Raw genomic sequence first — 16,362 nt, forward strand, 5'->3', positions numbered from 1 at the left:
TACAGATGTCTAGGTAGACTGGGATATGAGCATGAAGTCGTTATACATAAGCGACATTTCGTTGACCCTACTACTGGGGTGCATACCAACAACATAGAAGCTATGTGGTCGAGACTAAAGGAGTTTTTGAGACCTTACCATGGCTCCAGAGGCAGACTACTATGGAGCCATATGGATGAATTTATGTACCGCATGCAATACGATTTTAAAACTTCCGAACCTATATCCAACCTTGATAAGTTTTTAACTCATGTAAAAGAAGTGTATCCACTTTAATTCTTTGGTTTTGTATAATAAATTTTTAATGTACACTAACTGTCTTCTGATTGGCTAATATTTCTCAAGGTCATTTAAGATTCGTTCAAAGGTCGTCCATGTTCTTTAGTCTCGCCAGTTTTGCACACTGACTGAATGTGTCCTATCTTGCCACATTTAAAACATTTAGCATTACGAAATGGACATGAATTACGAGAATGAAATTTGCCACAAGATAAGCATTTACCAAACTTATTCTCACCTTGTTGAATCACCTTTCATATTTCCACGAGAATAGAAATCACGATTAAACGAACGCAAATTTGATCGACCCTGAGATTGTATTTCATCAAGACGACTAAGCAAAGTATTAGAACATTTCATCGATTGAATATCAAGTTCGGCTTATCTGGACATGCCAAGGTTTTTAGTAAACTGTAGGCTTCTTGACCGATGAATGTGAGAAAATGTGCCACAATTTTGTCACCCTTCATATCTTTCTTGGTCATGCTCCATATCTCAAACCTTTCAAGATAATCCTCAAAAGTTTCAGAAGTTGAATGAATGTCCAACTGTTGTATCACAGGCTCCATCGCGACGCCAATATGATAATCAGAAGTATTCGAATTGTAGTATAAATTAGTAATCCCAGGAATAACGCAATGTAATCAAGAAGTATTAGATGAGCCCGAACGAGTGTAATGTATTTGGAATTCAAAATTACAACAGTCATCAATACGAAGAAGTCATTGATTTATTTAAACATCACACACTATCATGAAACACCGATTTCGGTGACTTGTACATGTTTCATAAATTTCATCTCAGCGAATTCCGCGTCGTGCATTATTCGCCGATGCTGTGACCGGTTGAAAAAAGCGGAGAAGTGGTAAGTGTATGACAAGGTTTCGTGATATGGAAGAAAGCTGTACAGGACTGGCTTCTATTGGTCTTTCTCGACTCCGCGGTCGGGGTTCGAGGGATTGTGCAACACAGTGGCTCGAGAGATTATCAGATATCGTTCATAATAGAAGCCAGTAGCGACCCTGCTGTAACTTTGTTCCAAACTCTTAATAAAAGCGAACATAACTAATTTAACTGAAAGAATTCTTACTGATTGTAGCATTCTCGATTGAAATGCTAATTAACTATTATTCAGAAATTGAACAATATAGTGAATTATTTTGATTCTGTCTAACCCAAAGAATTAATAAAGGCTGAATTTTTGAGTCACACTTATAATTATGTTGTATCTTTCGGAAAGTTTTATTATATCAATACTGTTATTGACTATTTGTGTATGTAACTGAAATGATAACTATCCTTCATATAACTAATTTCAGTGAAAGTATTTTTTTACCATATTGTTAGTTTATTGTAGGTAGTTTTTCATTTTTTTTCTTTACTTGGAATTAAAGTCTTATGCGAAATATTTGTAAAGTACCATATTTCAAACGAAATATAGGTTAAAGAATGTAGTATTCATTAACAAACATTAAGATACAACTAACTGACATGCCATTTACTCCAAATTAGTTCTTAGTTAAACAAACGTGAGTAGAAGTGTTGCTTTTTAGGTTTATCTATTCAGATGACAAGAGATTTTCAAAGTGCTGTAGTTGGGGGTAGATAATATTATGTAGACAGTAGAAGAAGTGGATGATAATATTTGGCTATTACCAACTATGATGTTCGTACTAATTCCACTTCAATGATTTACATCAGTTAAAGAAATGTTACAGACTTGAGATAGAGCTTGTTGCTTTTAATCTCACAGATTAGTTATATTTGATTTACAATACTTACTACTCATCCATAACATTTTATTGAGAAACAAGTTTTCAGTTAGTTTCTCAGACACTTATTATGTAATTTTGGATAGCTATAAAGAACTATTATGTTTGGAAATTTGTGATTAGAATTTGTCGTAGTACTGAATATGTTTAATGTTGTAGAATTTCCCGAATCTATCCAGTGCATACTTTTGTAGTTACAAATGGAACAACTCTTGAAGACAGGAAAAATTAGTACAGGCACGTGAATGTATTATTTTAGAGTTATGAGTAAAGTGTGTAACCAATTAAAAAACCATTACCAGTTCATACAAACAGCACACTAATTCATGCGATAACTACAAGTCTAAATTTTAGTATTATGCATAATTAAAAATGGTTATTGATGTTTCATACGAACAACCAGCACAGCATTGTTTGAATGGAAATCTGGATATTTGTGGATCTTTTATAATCCAGTTGAAGGTTCTTTTAATTTATGAAAAACTCTGTATATTGTTTAGCTTTTATGTTATCTGAAATAGATTAAATTATTTAAAAACAAACAACACTAACCAGAACAGTCTTCCCGGTGTTGTAGTAACGTGATTGGTCAATGAAACGGTTGTGTTTAATTGTGTCAATGGTTTCTTCTCATGTATTTAGGCATAAAACACAGCCTCTAAACAATTTCATATTTGCTTCTTTTCACTAAAATGTTTCGCATTTGTGTCAGGAGCTATCCATTTACTAATCCCTTCATATCTTCGAATTCAGTGGCTAGTGTAGAACTGACTAGATTTTTGAAAGACAGAAAAGTCTGTTATGTCCTTTGGCCCTTCAAATATCCCGTGACTAAATCGCCAATATAATACCGACTTATTTGACCTCGGTCCCGTGCCAAACTAATGACGCAATAAGAAGTACGAGCAGCCTATAGTCGACTCTGAGTCATTATTGATTCCTCTTCCCTTTCCCTGCCAATTGAATCCAGAACACCATCTCATCTTCCACTGCATGGTTTATACATTTTAGACATAATTGGTTTATATACAAGCAAACGAGACCGCATCACACCATAGAATGAAAAATAACGTAAAGGAGTGAAATCGGATTGTCTGGAAATGCCAAAGTCTTCATAAGGTTGTATGCTACTTTTCCGATGAATGTAAGGAAATGGACCAAAATATTAAAATCCTCAATATCTTCCTTAGTCATAGCCCAGCTTTCAAAGCACTCCATGTAATCCTCAAAAGCATTAAAATCTAAATCTTATCTTCGTTGCTTCAAAATAATGAGTGTATTCATCATCTTTTGAAATAATATAATGTAACCTTTTAATAGAGATATGACGTATTATCCAGTGAATCAGTTATATGCTGTAACAAGGAAGAATATAAAAAACGGTTTAAATTAAGGTTTTATAAGAAGTTAATGTATTAATAATATGTGATTTGTTGGAGAATTTTGCTTAACCAGTAAACTAACTTAGTTGGACATAAATTATCTAGCGTTGTTCTTGGTGTGAATAGATTTGAACTGATATCTGTCAATATGATATTCTCTGTCATAAGTCAGTCTAATAAACTGATCACGCCAGTGAATTGGCATGTGTATTGTAACTACCTTCAGAATATAATCTACACTTTAGTCTAGCACATTTCAGAATATTACCGTGAGTGAACTGCTTCCTATTTATACACTTGAAATACAGTTAGGTTGACTCAATAGTCGCGAATTTCATTCAAACACCGCATTGGCCCTACATGTTTTCGTGAAATTCATAAGGGAGTGAAATCGGCTTTTCTGGAAATGCCAAAGTCTTTATAAGGCTGTATGCTTCTTCACCGATGAATGTAAGGAAATGGGCAACAATAATAAAATCTTCGTCATCTTCCTTGCTCATAGACCAGATTGCGTACATCTCCATGTAATCCACAAAAGCATTAAAATCTGAATGTACATCCAACCATTCCATCACAGGCTCTATCGCTACGCCAATGTGATATTCAGAAGTATTTGATTTATGGTATGAACTAGTAATCCCTGGAATAACGAAATTTAATCAAGAAGTATTAGATGAGCACGAACGAATGTACTGTATTTGCAATTCAAAATCAAAACAGTCATCAATAAAAAGAAATCATTGATTCATATAAACACTATATTTACTTAGCTCTGATACGTAGACTAAGAAAAATATTACTGATAATCAACAATTTAATATAGTGTGTTTAGTACAACAACAATTAAACCAACCCATTAAAATTTAGAATAATGGATGCAATTCGAGCCATGTGAATGGTTGAAATCGACAATTTACATATACTTGTTAGGTAATCCAAAAACAAACCAATGAGAAGTGAGTGCATGACAAAATTTAGAAAGTTTCGGTTTGTAAGGCAGTATTTAATTGAACAAAATCAAACAACAAAAGTTGTAAACCTCGTAAGACAAAATATGCTTCCAAATGTCTTATCGACAGCTCCAAAACCCTTACTATTTTTCATAGCAGTCATACTATCCCTGTACAAAATTGAGTGCAAATCGTCATCATTGAATGTCGCAGATCCTGGAACTTGGAAGAGGTTAGCAGATGAGAGATTTGATAAATTTGAACAATCATCATCTCACTTATTACTCAAACGACCAGAAAATGTCATCTTATTTATTGGTGATGGTATGAGCCTGAGCACTGTTACTGGAGCAAGATATTTGAAAGCGGAGAAGATGGATCTTTTAGGTGGTGATGTACAACTAGTATGGGAGAACTGGCCTGTTGCATCACTTGTTCGTACATTCAACTCAGATAGACTGACAACAGATTCAGGTTCTGCGGCGACTGCCTTTATGTCAGGTAAGTAGTAAAGTGAACTAATATTTCTGATGAAACAACTACTTCATGCCTTAGTAAATTTACATTGTCATATTTTAATACACTAATAACCAAGCAACTATACATGTCCTGTGTGATGAAAGTCGGAGCGTTCCGATGATCCTAGAACGATGTGTATATTTGAAGCTAGTGAAACTAAATACACTTGAAAATTTGTTTGCGAGTTACTATTCTGTAGACAGCCTCGTTTACTTAATTGTTTCTGCAATTCTTCTGTACAATGTAGGCGGAATGTGGAGAATAAATAAATGTATAATTAGTCTTACTTGAAAGATTTCATTCTCATCCATATAGGTGTGGTACAGATGGATTTTGATGTTTCTGATCAGTATTTAATTATCCCATATATACTAATGAAGTTCGCACTCCATCAACTACTTATATTGATCAGAGTTTCTCATAATTTTATCATCTGGATAAAACCAAATGCAGTGGAGATAAAAACTCGCCTCCTCTTTTTGGTCTACTCTATTACGATAAAAAGCTTTGAACTTGATCGTGAATTCATGAGCTAAATTAGGGCAACTAACCAGTGGATGGAGATACTTCTTTTACAATGTTTCACACTTGATATTTGTCAATTATGGAAAATATACTAGACTAAAGCTTTCGAAATATTAAATACTCTTAATAATATATTTTAATCGGTCGAAGAATCGAACCAAAGTCCATTTCAAACAAAGAACATGTTTTGCAGTGTACATATTAGGATTTCGGAAGGTCGAGTATCAAATACAGTTTTCATAGTTCACTGATATACATCAAAGAAATGTTGATTTTACTTGAGTTGGAAGTATAATATGCTACGTTGTGAGCTGATCACTATACTGTCAAAGATGAATAAATTTATTGTGATGAGATATATACAAATTCGCTCACTTAGAAATTTAGTTTCCTGTCGTTCCAATTGATGAGTAATTTTTGCTGCATCTTATGCTGATTTTAAATTATTTTAAGGTGTGAAAAGCCCTCATAAAACCGTTGGTATCACAGGAACAGTGAAGTGCTGTAAATGTACTGAATTGAAAGAATTAGAAAGGGCGAAATCTTCTATCATGTATGCCTCCAAAGCAGGATTTTCCACCGGAATAGTTACAACTGCGAGAGTTACTCATGCAACACCCGCAGCAGCGTATGCAAATATGTTACATCGAGATTGGGAGTCGAAAGCGTAAGTTTGGAATATCTTAGACTTTACGTTTATGTTTAGTTTTAATGTGATAAAGTACATAGATTACGTGTGCAGGTTTTTATTGCAATGAACTCCGTTTACAGTTAATGTTTTGCCTAAGTACTACAAGCCTAGAGGAATTAATGTTAGAACCCGGCTTTTTGCAATACACAGTGAATGAAATGTATAGAATTGGTGAGATTTCGTATTCCTTAAAAAGTGATCGTGTAGTACACGGGATCTATATATTTAAGTTTGTGCCGATAAATGATGTGTTTCATATCCCTCAAAAGGAATTATGTATTTGAAGTGAAATTTCATGTTCTTCCGTAAGCTATAAAGCCTTTATCCCTTAAAGTGCTTTATTGTTACTTTATGTCAGATTACTCTGATCCTAAATAGGATAAACTTCCCAATCATTACTTTCTTATTTGGGCTTTCCACAGTCATGAATACATAGGATTGAAACTACCGTTCGCCATTCCAGCCGATAAAATGATAGCACCATTATCATCTCTATATGAAAATGTTTGGTTCAAGACAGTGAACATGAACTTGGGTTTTACAAATGAGTTTATAATAAGTCCGCCTCAAAAATGTCAAGGGAATATACGTAGATTACTCTATCATTCATTTGGTCGGCCACCTCCTCCCACGTGATATCTAAATGAATTAAACACCATTAATTCGTTATTCATCTATATAAATTTACTTGTTTATTTAACTATATACAGAATTTCAAATTGGGTTGTGTTATATATGTGTTACAATTGATTCCAGGATATTCAGGATAAGTAAATCACCCAGTGATAATCACAATAAAATATTCGGTGTTCACGAATTGCATTTGCATACAAACACAGCTCGATATTAGCATAAAACAAGTTGTAATGAATCGATTGCCAACTTACTGACGAATATATATAACAGCCTACCCATATTAATTTATCAATTCAACCTACTGTTTGAATAGAAATTACAACCGCTTCTGGTTTTTACAAAATGTGTAAACTCTTGTAGATCTAGTTTCATTAGTACACCAGGTTACGCAGTAATCAGGAGTGAAAATATGCTTTATCTACACCTTTGAGGTAGCTAACTTCTCATCGTCCAATACTAAAGTTTGATGGTGTGACTCAAAATTAGATCAAATACAATCAGTAGTTGTGGTGCATGCTACTTATGTCAACAGACATGCACAGTTATTTATAGTAGCCTTTGTAGTAAAATGAGTGTAGTGTTCATCAGAATTTTGACACAAAAAAGTTGATAGCAGTTTGATTCATTTAAAAATTGATACCTTCTGAATACCTGCCATAGAATAACCATCTTCGAATTTTCATTGTTACCACAAATGACTGGTTATCATCATCATCATCATCATCATCATCATCATCATCATCATCATCATCATCATCACTATTATTATTATTACTAACATAATCGCTTATTTCTATTCTCTCTCATTCAGTCCATCAAACGAGCACGGATTCCACTGCACAGACGCTGCTACACAACTACTGTCCAACGCTTCTCACGTCAACGTAATAATGGGAGGAGGAGCAACCGAATTCTATGGTCCGTCAGACAGTACCATTTTCAACATGAAGGGGAAACGCTCTGATTCACGCAACCTCTTACATAAATGGAAGGCGATACAGACTAAAATGAATCGCAAGCATGTTCTCTTACATACGAACTCTGAGTTTAAACGAACCAACTGGTCTTCAGTTGACTACGTTTTGGGTAGGTTCTTTGATTCGTGAGTTTTGCTACACAGTAATAATTTGGATCGACAACTAGTAAACAACTCTTTGTTTTTATTTGTTTCAAAATGAAGCTGCCTAAAGCCTTATCGACTGTACGTGCAGTGGTTTTGGGCATCGATCAAAAGTTAAAATGGGAATCATTTTATACGTCCCGTGAAAATTTAACTTCTGGCCACCATCACAAAGTTGTTGTTTCCTAGAAATAATTTGTTGACTTTTTTCTAATGCTTTATGTCTAATGATTTTCATAAATGTGTTTTGTGATGATTTGATTATGTGGACAGGCAGTTCGAGTACGACTGAATGTTAAGACTGCAGATACGTGAATCCGACTGTAATTGAATGGTTTTGTGATACCAAAAATCGTAGTCTTCTCCTGTATCGTTCACCTGTGTTGAGCACACATTCGATTCAGCCGTTTTTGTACTAATTGGTTCGATGATCCCTTTCAAGTCTGTAAGATTTCCGAAGCTTTAACGTGGTTTGTTAAATGGTCCAATGTGTGTTGATTTACTAACACCACCGTTTATTTTACGGCATTCCATTCAGATATAATCTCACGTATTGATTTTCAGGTTTGTTTGCTCCGAGTCATTTGGCTTACCGACTGGAAAATCAAGACCAACCAAGTTTGGCAGAAATGACTGAAGCTGCTATCAAAGTACTTTCGCGCAATCCTAAAGGATTTCTTTTGTTAGTCGAAGGGGGCAGAATCGATCATGGGAATCACGAAAATCGAGCACAGTAAGAAACTCTTATTGTAATTGTAACTATTTCTACTATTAAAATTAACGACTCAGTCATAATGTTATTGGTATTTAATATGGAACTAAACTGATGTAGATTATTTCCTATTGTTTAACCTAAAGTTAGAGGTGGAATGTTGTTTGTTAAATTTTCCGACCCATTCAGCTATGCTTTTAAATGAGTTGGTGATACGATTACATTTTTGATTTCATACCGATTACAGATACGCGTTAACTGAAACTAGATATGGATAATACTGCAAAAGTAAGTGGAAATCTAGTTCCATTTTTAAGCATTTTAGTAAACAATCAGTCATTAGTTAGTTAAGATATTGGAGAATAATATCGAAGTTGCATTATGATTGGTAGTTTGTATCCGTTTGAAAGGTTTGTCGAATTCACCCTTATACGTATCGGCATCGTGTGCTTGATGAAAAGTATGTAATTTTCATATGAGTAAAAATTAGAAACAGTAAATGGATATGCAGAGATGGAAAGATGGGAAGATTCAAACAATATTCATTTTTATATTTTAATTTATATCATGTAGTTCAATAAAGATTCCACTGTAACTATGACACTTTTTACCATGGACAATTGAATGATTGAATGCAACTGTAGATGTAATAAGCACTTTCATTACTTAGCAATGATTTCATTTGAGAAATTATTTTCCATTATACAAATAGAAAGGTATATATTGTTTAATTTTTATTTTATTACAATAAAATAACCATTGTAGAAAGCATTTTATGGTTATTCAATTAAGTGTAATCTACAGTAGATTACACTTAAATTACACTTAAAAGCTAAATAGCTGGATTGTTTATTTCAAGAGTTACACCACTCAACTGATTAGTTCCTAATACAATCAAATGAGTGATAATATTCACTATTAAACTTTATCAAGCCGAGCATGGAAACATGTGACGTATTTACTAATCTAAATATTCAATAATTATTGCTCTAACTCAATCCATAGATTGTACATCAGTTCGTACATGTTGATTAGTGATTAATTGTTCTTCTATGTCATAGAATTTTACCAAACTAAGCGAAATAATAGAAATTATTTTCAATAAAATATTTTAAAATCTCTTTAGTTAATACTTACAATACGATTTTCAAGGTTTGCTGCTATCGTGTGTATACTATCAAGCAAACGTGATTCTAAGGATCGTTTTTCATCTTGACATTGTTGAATAGATACTTGAATCTCATTCTGTAATTCACTGATCTTTTGTTGTAAACGTCTTTCAACATCGGCAATTTGTTTATATAATGTTTCCTCTAAACGCTGAACAGCTGAGTTAAATTTAACATTATCACGATCAATCTGATTTGTTATTTCAGCAAACTATGAAAGTTGAGGAAAATAAACAGTGAAAATGATAAATTTTGGGTATATTAAGTGAATTCAAAGACCTAAACTTATGCTACTGTAAAACGCCTCTATAGTTATTTGAAGGTTAAACTACTGTACTGTGAATAAATATCAACTATCACCTTACATTTAATGTGGAGTCGTTATACCCGATTTTCACTTATTAGAATATAAGAGTTTACGTTGCACGGAAACATTAGTGATAATTCAACTTTTAACTTTATGTCATGCATTCGCTGGGTTCGATGCAAGATAACTGCAATCTTCACTTGGTGCTAAGTCAGTTATTAGTATCGTGAAACATGACGTATATGTGCACTAGTTCAAGTTACCAAATCACACCAGTACAGTGAAACGAATTTATCAAGATGAGTACCTAAAAATCATAAACTGGTATATTCGACACTAAAATAAACATTGCTCATAAGGAATATGACTTGAGAAGAGAGAATGATCATTCAGAATAATAAGTAAAGAGTAATGTCGAAACTTAGGATCCAAGATAAAATAAAAAAATAGATCTGATAATCTATAGAAATTATAACAATGCATTATCATGAATTTCGTTACGAATAAAGGTGTATGATATTCATTAAAACGATTAAGATAAATTGATTTCATGAAATGTTTTTACATTGAAATCATGTTGGTATTGTGAATAGTGAAGATAAAGTGAATATACTGTTCGTTTGAGGATAGACTTACATTGTGTCCTGACAAATTTGTAAACGCATGCTTTGATGATAGATGGATTATTGTGTGTTGGTGGTCATCTGCAAGACAGTTCTTGACCGGATTCCAGAAAACATCCAACTGTATAACCATAGAGGCAAACAATTACAGACTTGGCTTTGAAATATAATAACAAATTAGGTTATGTCGACGTTACACTAGTGATTGAAACGTTTCAATTAAACTTTCGGTTGTTGAGAGGTGAAGTGAATTTAGGATATGTCGCGAGAAAATAGTGAATGACCGAATGATCTCAAGGCCATAAAATCAGTCAACGTGTTTCTATTAAAAGAGAACGTAGTATAGCACAGGGGTACTTCATCAAGCAACAGGCATTCTAAAGGATGGATACAAGTGAACCATTTGGCTCGAGTTTTCTGGAAGCAGTGGCCCAAGTATTATGTTTCCATATCACGACTTAGATACAAATGGAGAAGTATGAGATAAGGTAACTTGATGGTGATATGATTCCAGTATTTTCTAGAGAGACAAATGACCTTTCTAACTGGTACGGAAAGTATTATCTGATAATACGAATGCAACTGACGACAATAAAAGGAATATTAGTAAAAGTGTGATAATTAAAAGTAGTTGAATTATTATACTAACTAGGAATCCCCGAAATATCGCAATTTAGACCAAACAGAACTATATGAGCACAAACGAACGTACTGTGATTGGAGCTCAAAATCAAGGAGATATCAAATACAAAGGAATCATTAGTTCTTACAAACACCACAGAGAGACGCAAAAAGTCTTTCTTCTTCAGGCGTACATGGTAGATGATTCCTCGGATGGCTAGGCATACTACTGTAAGGCATGAAGCCAGTTTGCTTTTGAATGCTATTTTATTGTTATCGACTGCTTGTGATACCCGTTCTTCCGTCGATTGGTGCTGCTGATTTATTCGTTTGTGAAAAAGCCAATGTTCTTATGGTTAAGACTGTTAGAAGAAGTGTAGCACACACCAGCAGAAGGACTGAAAGTATCCGATCTATTGAAAACTGTTATATCGAATATCAATAATTTCATTATCTTTTGGATGCATTTGTTTCATACAAATTTCTAATTTGTTGGTGTATAACCTTGACCTCGAGTGTCTAGGTGTCACATTGTTTGGCTTGGTATTTTGGAAATTTTGCTCAGAAACCCAAAAGTTGAAGACTTGTTGTGTAGTTGTTATAATTATTAGTAGGACAATATATTTAGATTCATTGCTTCTAATTTGCAGATAACCTTTTGTACTTGCCCTGGTACGGCCGAGAGTGTAGAGGGCCCACCCGCCTTTTCGAAATGCTCTCACATGGCCACGCGTATGTAGTCTCTGCCAAGGAAGCCCTACTAACTGCCTTCTCGTGACACCGGTGTTGTTTACGAAATTAGGAGGACGAAAAGAGAATGTCCGGCGTTTTGACCGTGCCGGTGGACACGGGGAGTACATCTAGGAGAGTTGGAAAACTCTGATACCAAACCAATGGTTCACATGGGCTCCAGTATCCTGATGGAACGAATGGCGTATGAACCTATTGTTGGTCACCGGCTACCATGGGACTGCATCTCCTCACGATGCTCCACTGCCTTGTGGGTTAGACCTTTAGGTCAAAGGGTCCAGGTGTGGCCCCCTAAGAAGACAACCTGCTTCGGTCTGGGCACCCGGGCAGTATCACAGCCCTCACACAAATAAGTGAAATGTCGATTTCTACTGACAATACTATTCACGCTCCTACCAAAAGTCAGACAATTTACATTATTATTATTCACGTCGCTTGTTCACTCCCTTTTATTCCCAATTTGTGTATCCTTACTTTTCAACTTATGCAGCAGTTCTCCCTTGGTGGAAACTCTGTTCTATCTAAACGATCTCCAGTCACTGTATGGTCGAAAGTGAATGCTTCCACTGAATACGAATACTGATGTAATTACTATAAATCATCGAACATGTTCATTAACAATCAGGTTCATATATTATGAACACTAATTACTTAACTGTGGCATTCGCAGAAACTAATGATTTGTAAGTATTTATTTGAGCACTAATTTTGAAGTCTAAATATAATACGTTCATTTGTGCTCATCTAGTTCTACCTGCCTTAAATTGCACTATTTCTGGAATTCTTTGTTAATACATAAATTTGAATAATTCTAATTCTAATATTAACCAACATCTCTACAAGTGACATTCTGTTTCAAATATTATTTCGTCTAATTATTTCATCATTACGAATGTCAAAAATCAAAGTAACGTTAATTGGTTGTATTTGACCAGTGCATTAATTCAAAAATAAGTGTTTGTATATCCATAAATCATTTGATGAACTTTTGTCTAATCTAACCTGATAAATATTACAAATAATAAATATACTTACACGAAAAACATGAAATTATTAATTTGAACAAAATACCACAAAATATACACTAATGTATGAAAGTGTACAAGATAACACTGAGAAATAGTAAATAATAAAAGTTATTCAGATAAAGTCCTCTGAGTCGAGATCCATTGTTTCCTTTGTCACAGTGTGACTGATTCGTGTATGGTCCAATACAAAGCGAGTACATAGTTGCATGTGCAATAAACGTATTATCCAATGAAGAGTGAAATAGATCACTGAAAGGTCCACTAGCATAAATCGGTACATCCTCAGCACTGTGTGTAGAAGTACTGAGTCTCACCAGTGATTCTGCTGTATAGTTGCTTGCGAATCTATCTTCTGTTGCCGGATCCGATCGAGGTGCACCTAATATACCTCTTGGTCCATTGAAAAAGGAGGATATGAGATATGATTTATTATCATCTCCCTGTAACACAAAATAAGGCAATATTAGAAAATCTCGCTCCACTGAATGTTACAATATTTCTCACACAGTCTACTTTTATTGTATATCACATAGTATTTGAATGCGTATTAATATTATTATAATAGTAGAACCAGATGAGAAATTATTGGAAAGAATATTCTTCGTTCGTATAATTGTGTTTTAACATAATGGGAATTTTTCAATGACAAATAGTTATTAGTGACGCAAGCGACACTGTCTATTAAGTAAGCTATTCAAGGGGCATAATAAACATAAACGTTTACAGGCTCAAGTGAAGGTGAGATCGCTATATTATAACGAACTCAGGTTATTATATTTCATTTGTTAAATGGCGAGAATCCGTTGTCGAATTCGTTAATAAAGTATGTTAACGATAACGAAGTAGCCAATCTTTTGATTGCCTTCCGAATATCTGACTAATCCGTATCCACTTAACAACATTTCGATATTCATCAAATCCTTTGTGAAACTGGATATCATGACGAATATACATCAACTGAACGACCTCGACAAACGTCTCATGCAAAGGGAAACTGTGTTTACGATCAGTCATTGTATGCATTCTTTGCTCAAAAAATTGTTCCAGTGTTATACGTGAGCTTTTATCTTCGATCTTACTGTTGACAAACCTTTTAAACAGATTCCAAACTGCCAATCGTCATGCAACTTCGATTTTATTCTCCAATATCTTAACTAACTAATGACTGATTGTTAACTCAAATGTTTAAAAATGGAACTAGATTTCCACTTACTTTTGCAGTATTATCCACATCTAGCACACTTGTATTTCTTGTCGGATAGCCGACAACTCCGTATGCATGAGAATGGTCCGCTGTTACTAATAGTAACGTTTCTTGTTGATCAACAAGTGACAATGCTTTCTCGACGGCTTTTTCGAACTCCAACGTTTCAGTTAACGCGTATCTGTAATCGGTATGAAATCAAAAATGTAATCGTATCACCAACTCATTTAAAAGCATAGCTGAATGGGTCGGAAAATTTAACAAACAACATTCCACCTCTAACTTTAGGTTAAACAATAGGAAATAATCTACATCAGTTTAGTTCCATATTAAATACCAATAACATTATGACTGAGTCGTTAATTTTAATAGTAGAAATAGTTACAATTACAATAAGAGTTTCTTACTGTGCTCGATTTTCGTGATTCCCATGATCGATTCTGCCCCCTTCGACTAACAAAAGAAATCCTTTAGGATTGCGCGAAAGTACTTTGATAGCAGCTTCAGTCATTTCTGCCAAACTTGGTTGGTCTTGATTTTCCAGTCGGTAAGCCAAATGACTCGGAGCAAACAAACCTGAAAATCAATACGTGAGATTATATCTGAATGGAATGCCGTAAAATAAACGGTGGTGTTAGTAAATCAACACACATTGGACCATTTAACAAACCACGTTAAAGCTTCGGAAATCTTACAGACTTGAAAGGGATCATCGAACCAATTAGTACAAAAACGGCTGAATCGAATGTGTGCTCAACACAGGTGAACGATACAGGAGAAGACTACGATTTTTGGTATCACAAAACCATTCAATTACAGTCGGATTCACGTATCTGCAGTCTTAACATTCAGTCGTACTCGAACTGCCTGTCCACATAATCAAATCATCACAAAACACATTTATGAAAATCATTAGACATAAAGCATTAGAAAAAAGTCAACAAATTATTTCTAGGAAACAACAACTTTGTGATGGTGGCCAGAAGTTAAATTTTCACGGGACGTATAAAATGATTCCCATTTTAACTTTTGATCGATGCCCAAAACCACTGCACGTACAGTCGATAAGGCTTTAGGCAGCTTCATTTTGAAACAAATAAAAACAAAGAGTTGTTTACTAGTTGTCGATCCAAATTATTACTGTGTAGCAAAACTCACGAATCAAAGAACCTACCCAAAACGTAGTCAACTGAAGACCAGTTGGTTCGTTTAAACTCAGAGTTCGTATGTAAGAGAACATGCTTGCGATTCATTTTAGTCTGTATCGCCTTCCATTTATGTAAGAGGTTGCGTGAATCAGAGCGTTTCCCCTTCATGTTGAAAATGGTACTGTCTGACGGACCATAGAATTCGGTTGCTCCTCCTCCCATTATTACGTTGACGTGAGAAGCGTTGGACAGTAGTTGTGTAGCAGCGTCTGTGCAGTGGAATCCGTGCTCGTTTGATGGACTGAATGAGAGAGAATAGAAATAAGCGATTATGTTAGTAATAATAATAATAGTGATGATGATGATGATGATGATGATGATGATGATGATGATGATGATGATGATGATGAAACCAGTCATTTGTGGTAACAATGAAAATTCGAAGATGGTTATTCTATGGCAGGTATTCAGAAGGTATCAATTTTTACAGGTATTCAGAAGGTATCAATTTTTAAATGAATCAAACTGCTATCAACTTTTTTGTGTCAAAATTCTGATGAACACTACACTCATTTTACTACAAAGGCTACTATAAATAACTGTGCATGTCTGTTGACATAAGTAGCATGCACCACAACTACTGATTGTATTTGATCTAATTTTGAGTCACACCATCAAACTTTAGTATTGGACGATGAGAAGTTAGCTACCTCAAAGGTGTAGATAAAGCATATTTTCACTCCTGATTACTGCGTAACCTGGTGTACTAATGAAACTAGATCTACAAGAGTTTACACATTTTGTAAAAACCAGAAGCGGTTGTAATTTCTATTCAAACAGTAGGTTGAATTGATAAATTAATATGGGTAGGCTGTTATATATATTCGTCAGTAAGTTGGCAATCGATTCATTACAACTTGTTTTAT

General features: G+C 34.4%; 2 protein-coding genes across 2 annotated transcripts; one reads left to right on the plus strand and one right to left on the minus strand.

The window, feature by feature from the left end:
- Nucleotides 1-4,487: 4,487 nt before the first annotated feature.
- On the plus strand, nt 4,488-8,611 carry Smp_145290 (putative alkaline phosphatase; the record flags this gene model as incomplete). Its single annotated transcript, XM_018796835.1, has 4 exons — nt 4,488-4,884; nt 5,881-6,094; nt 7,566-7,840; nt 8,439-8,611. The coding sequence occupies 4 exons, from the start codon at nt 4,488-4,490 to the stop codon at nt 8,609-8,611; spliced, it is 1,059 nt and encodes a 352-aa protein (XP_018651936.1).
- Nucleotides 8,612-9,708: 1,097 nt separating this feature from the next.
- Nucleotides 9,709-10,818, minus strand: Smp_198170 (beta-1,3-n-acetylglucosaminyltransferase,putati ve; the record flags this gene model as incomplete). Its single annotated transcript, XM_018796836.1, has 2 exons — nt 9,709-9,966; nt 10,699-10,818. The coding sequence occupies 2 exons, from the start codon at nt 10,816-10,818 to the stop codon at nt 9,709-9,711; spliced, it is 378 nt and encodes a 125-aa protein (XP_018651937.1).
- Between the last annotated feature and the right edge of the window lie 5,544 nt (nt 10,819-16,362).

The sequence above is a fragment of the Schistosoma mansoni genome, chromosome 4 (assembly GCF_000237925.1).
Source record: "Schistosoma mansoni strain Puerto Rico chromosome 4, complete genome".
NCBI classification, from domain to species: Eukaryota; Metazoa; Platyhelminthes; class Trematoda; order Strigeidida; family Schistosomatidae; genus Schistosoma; species Schistosoma mansoni.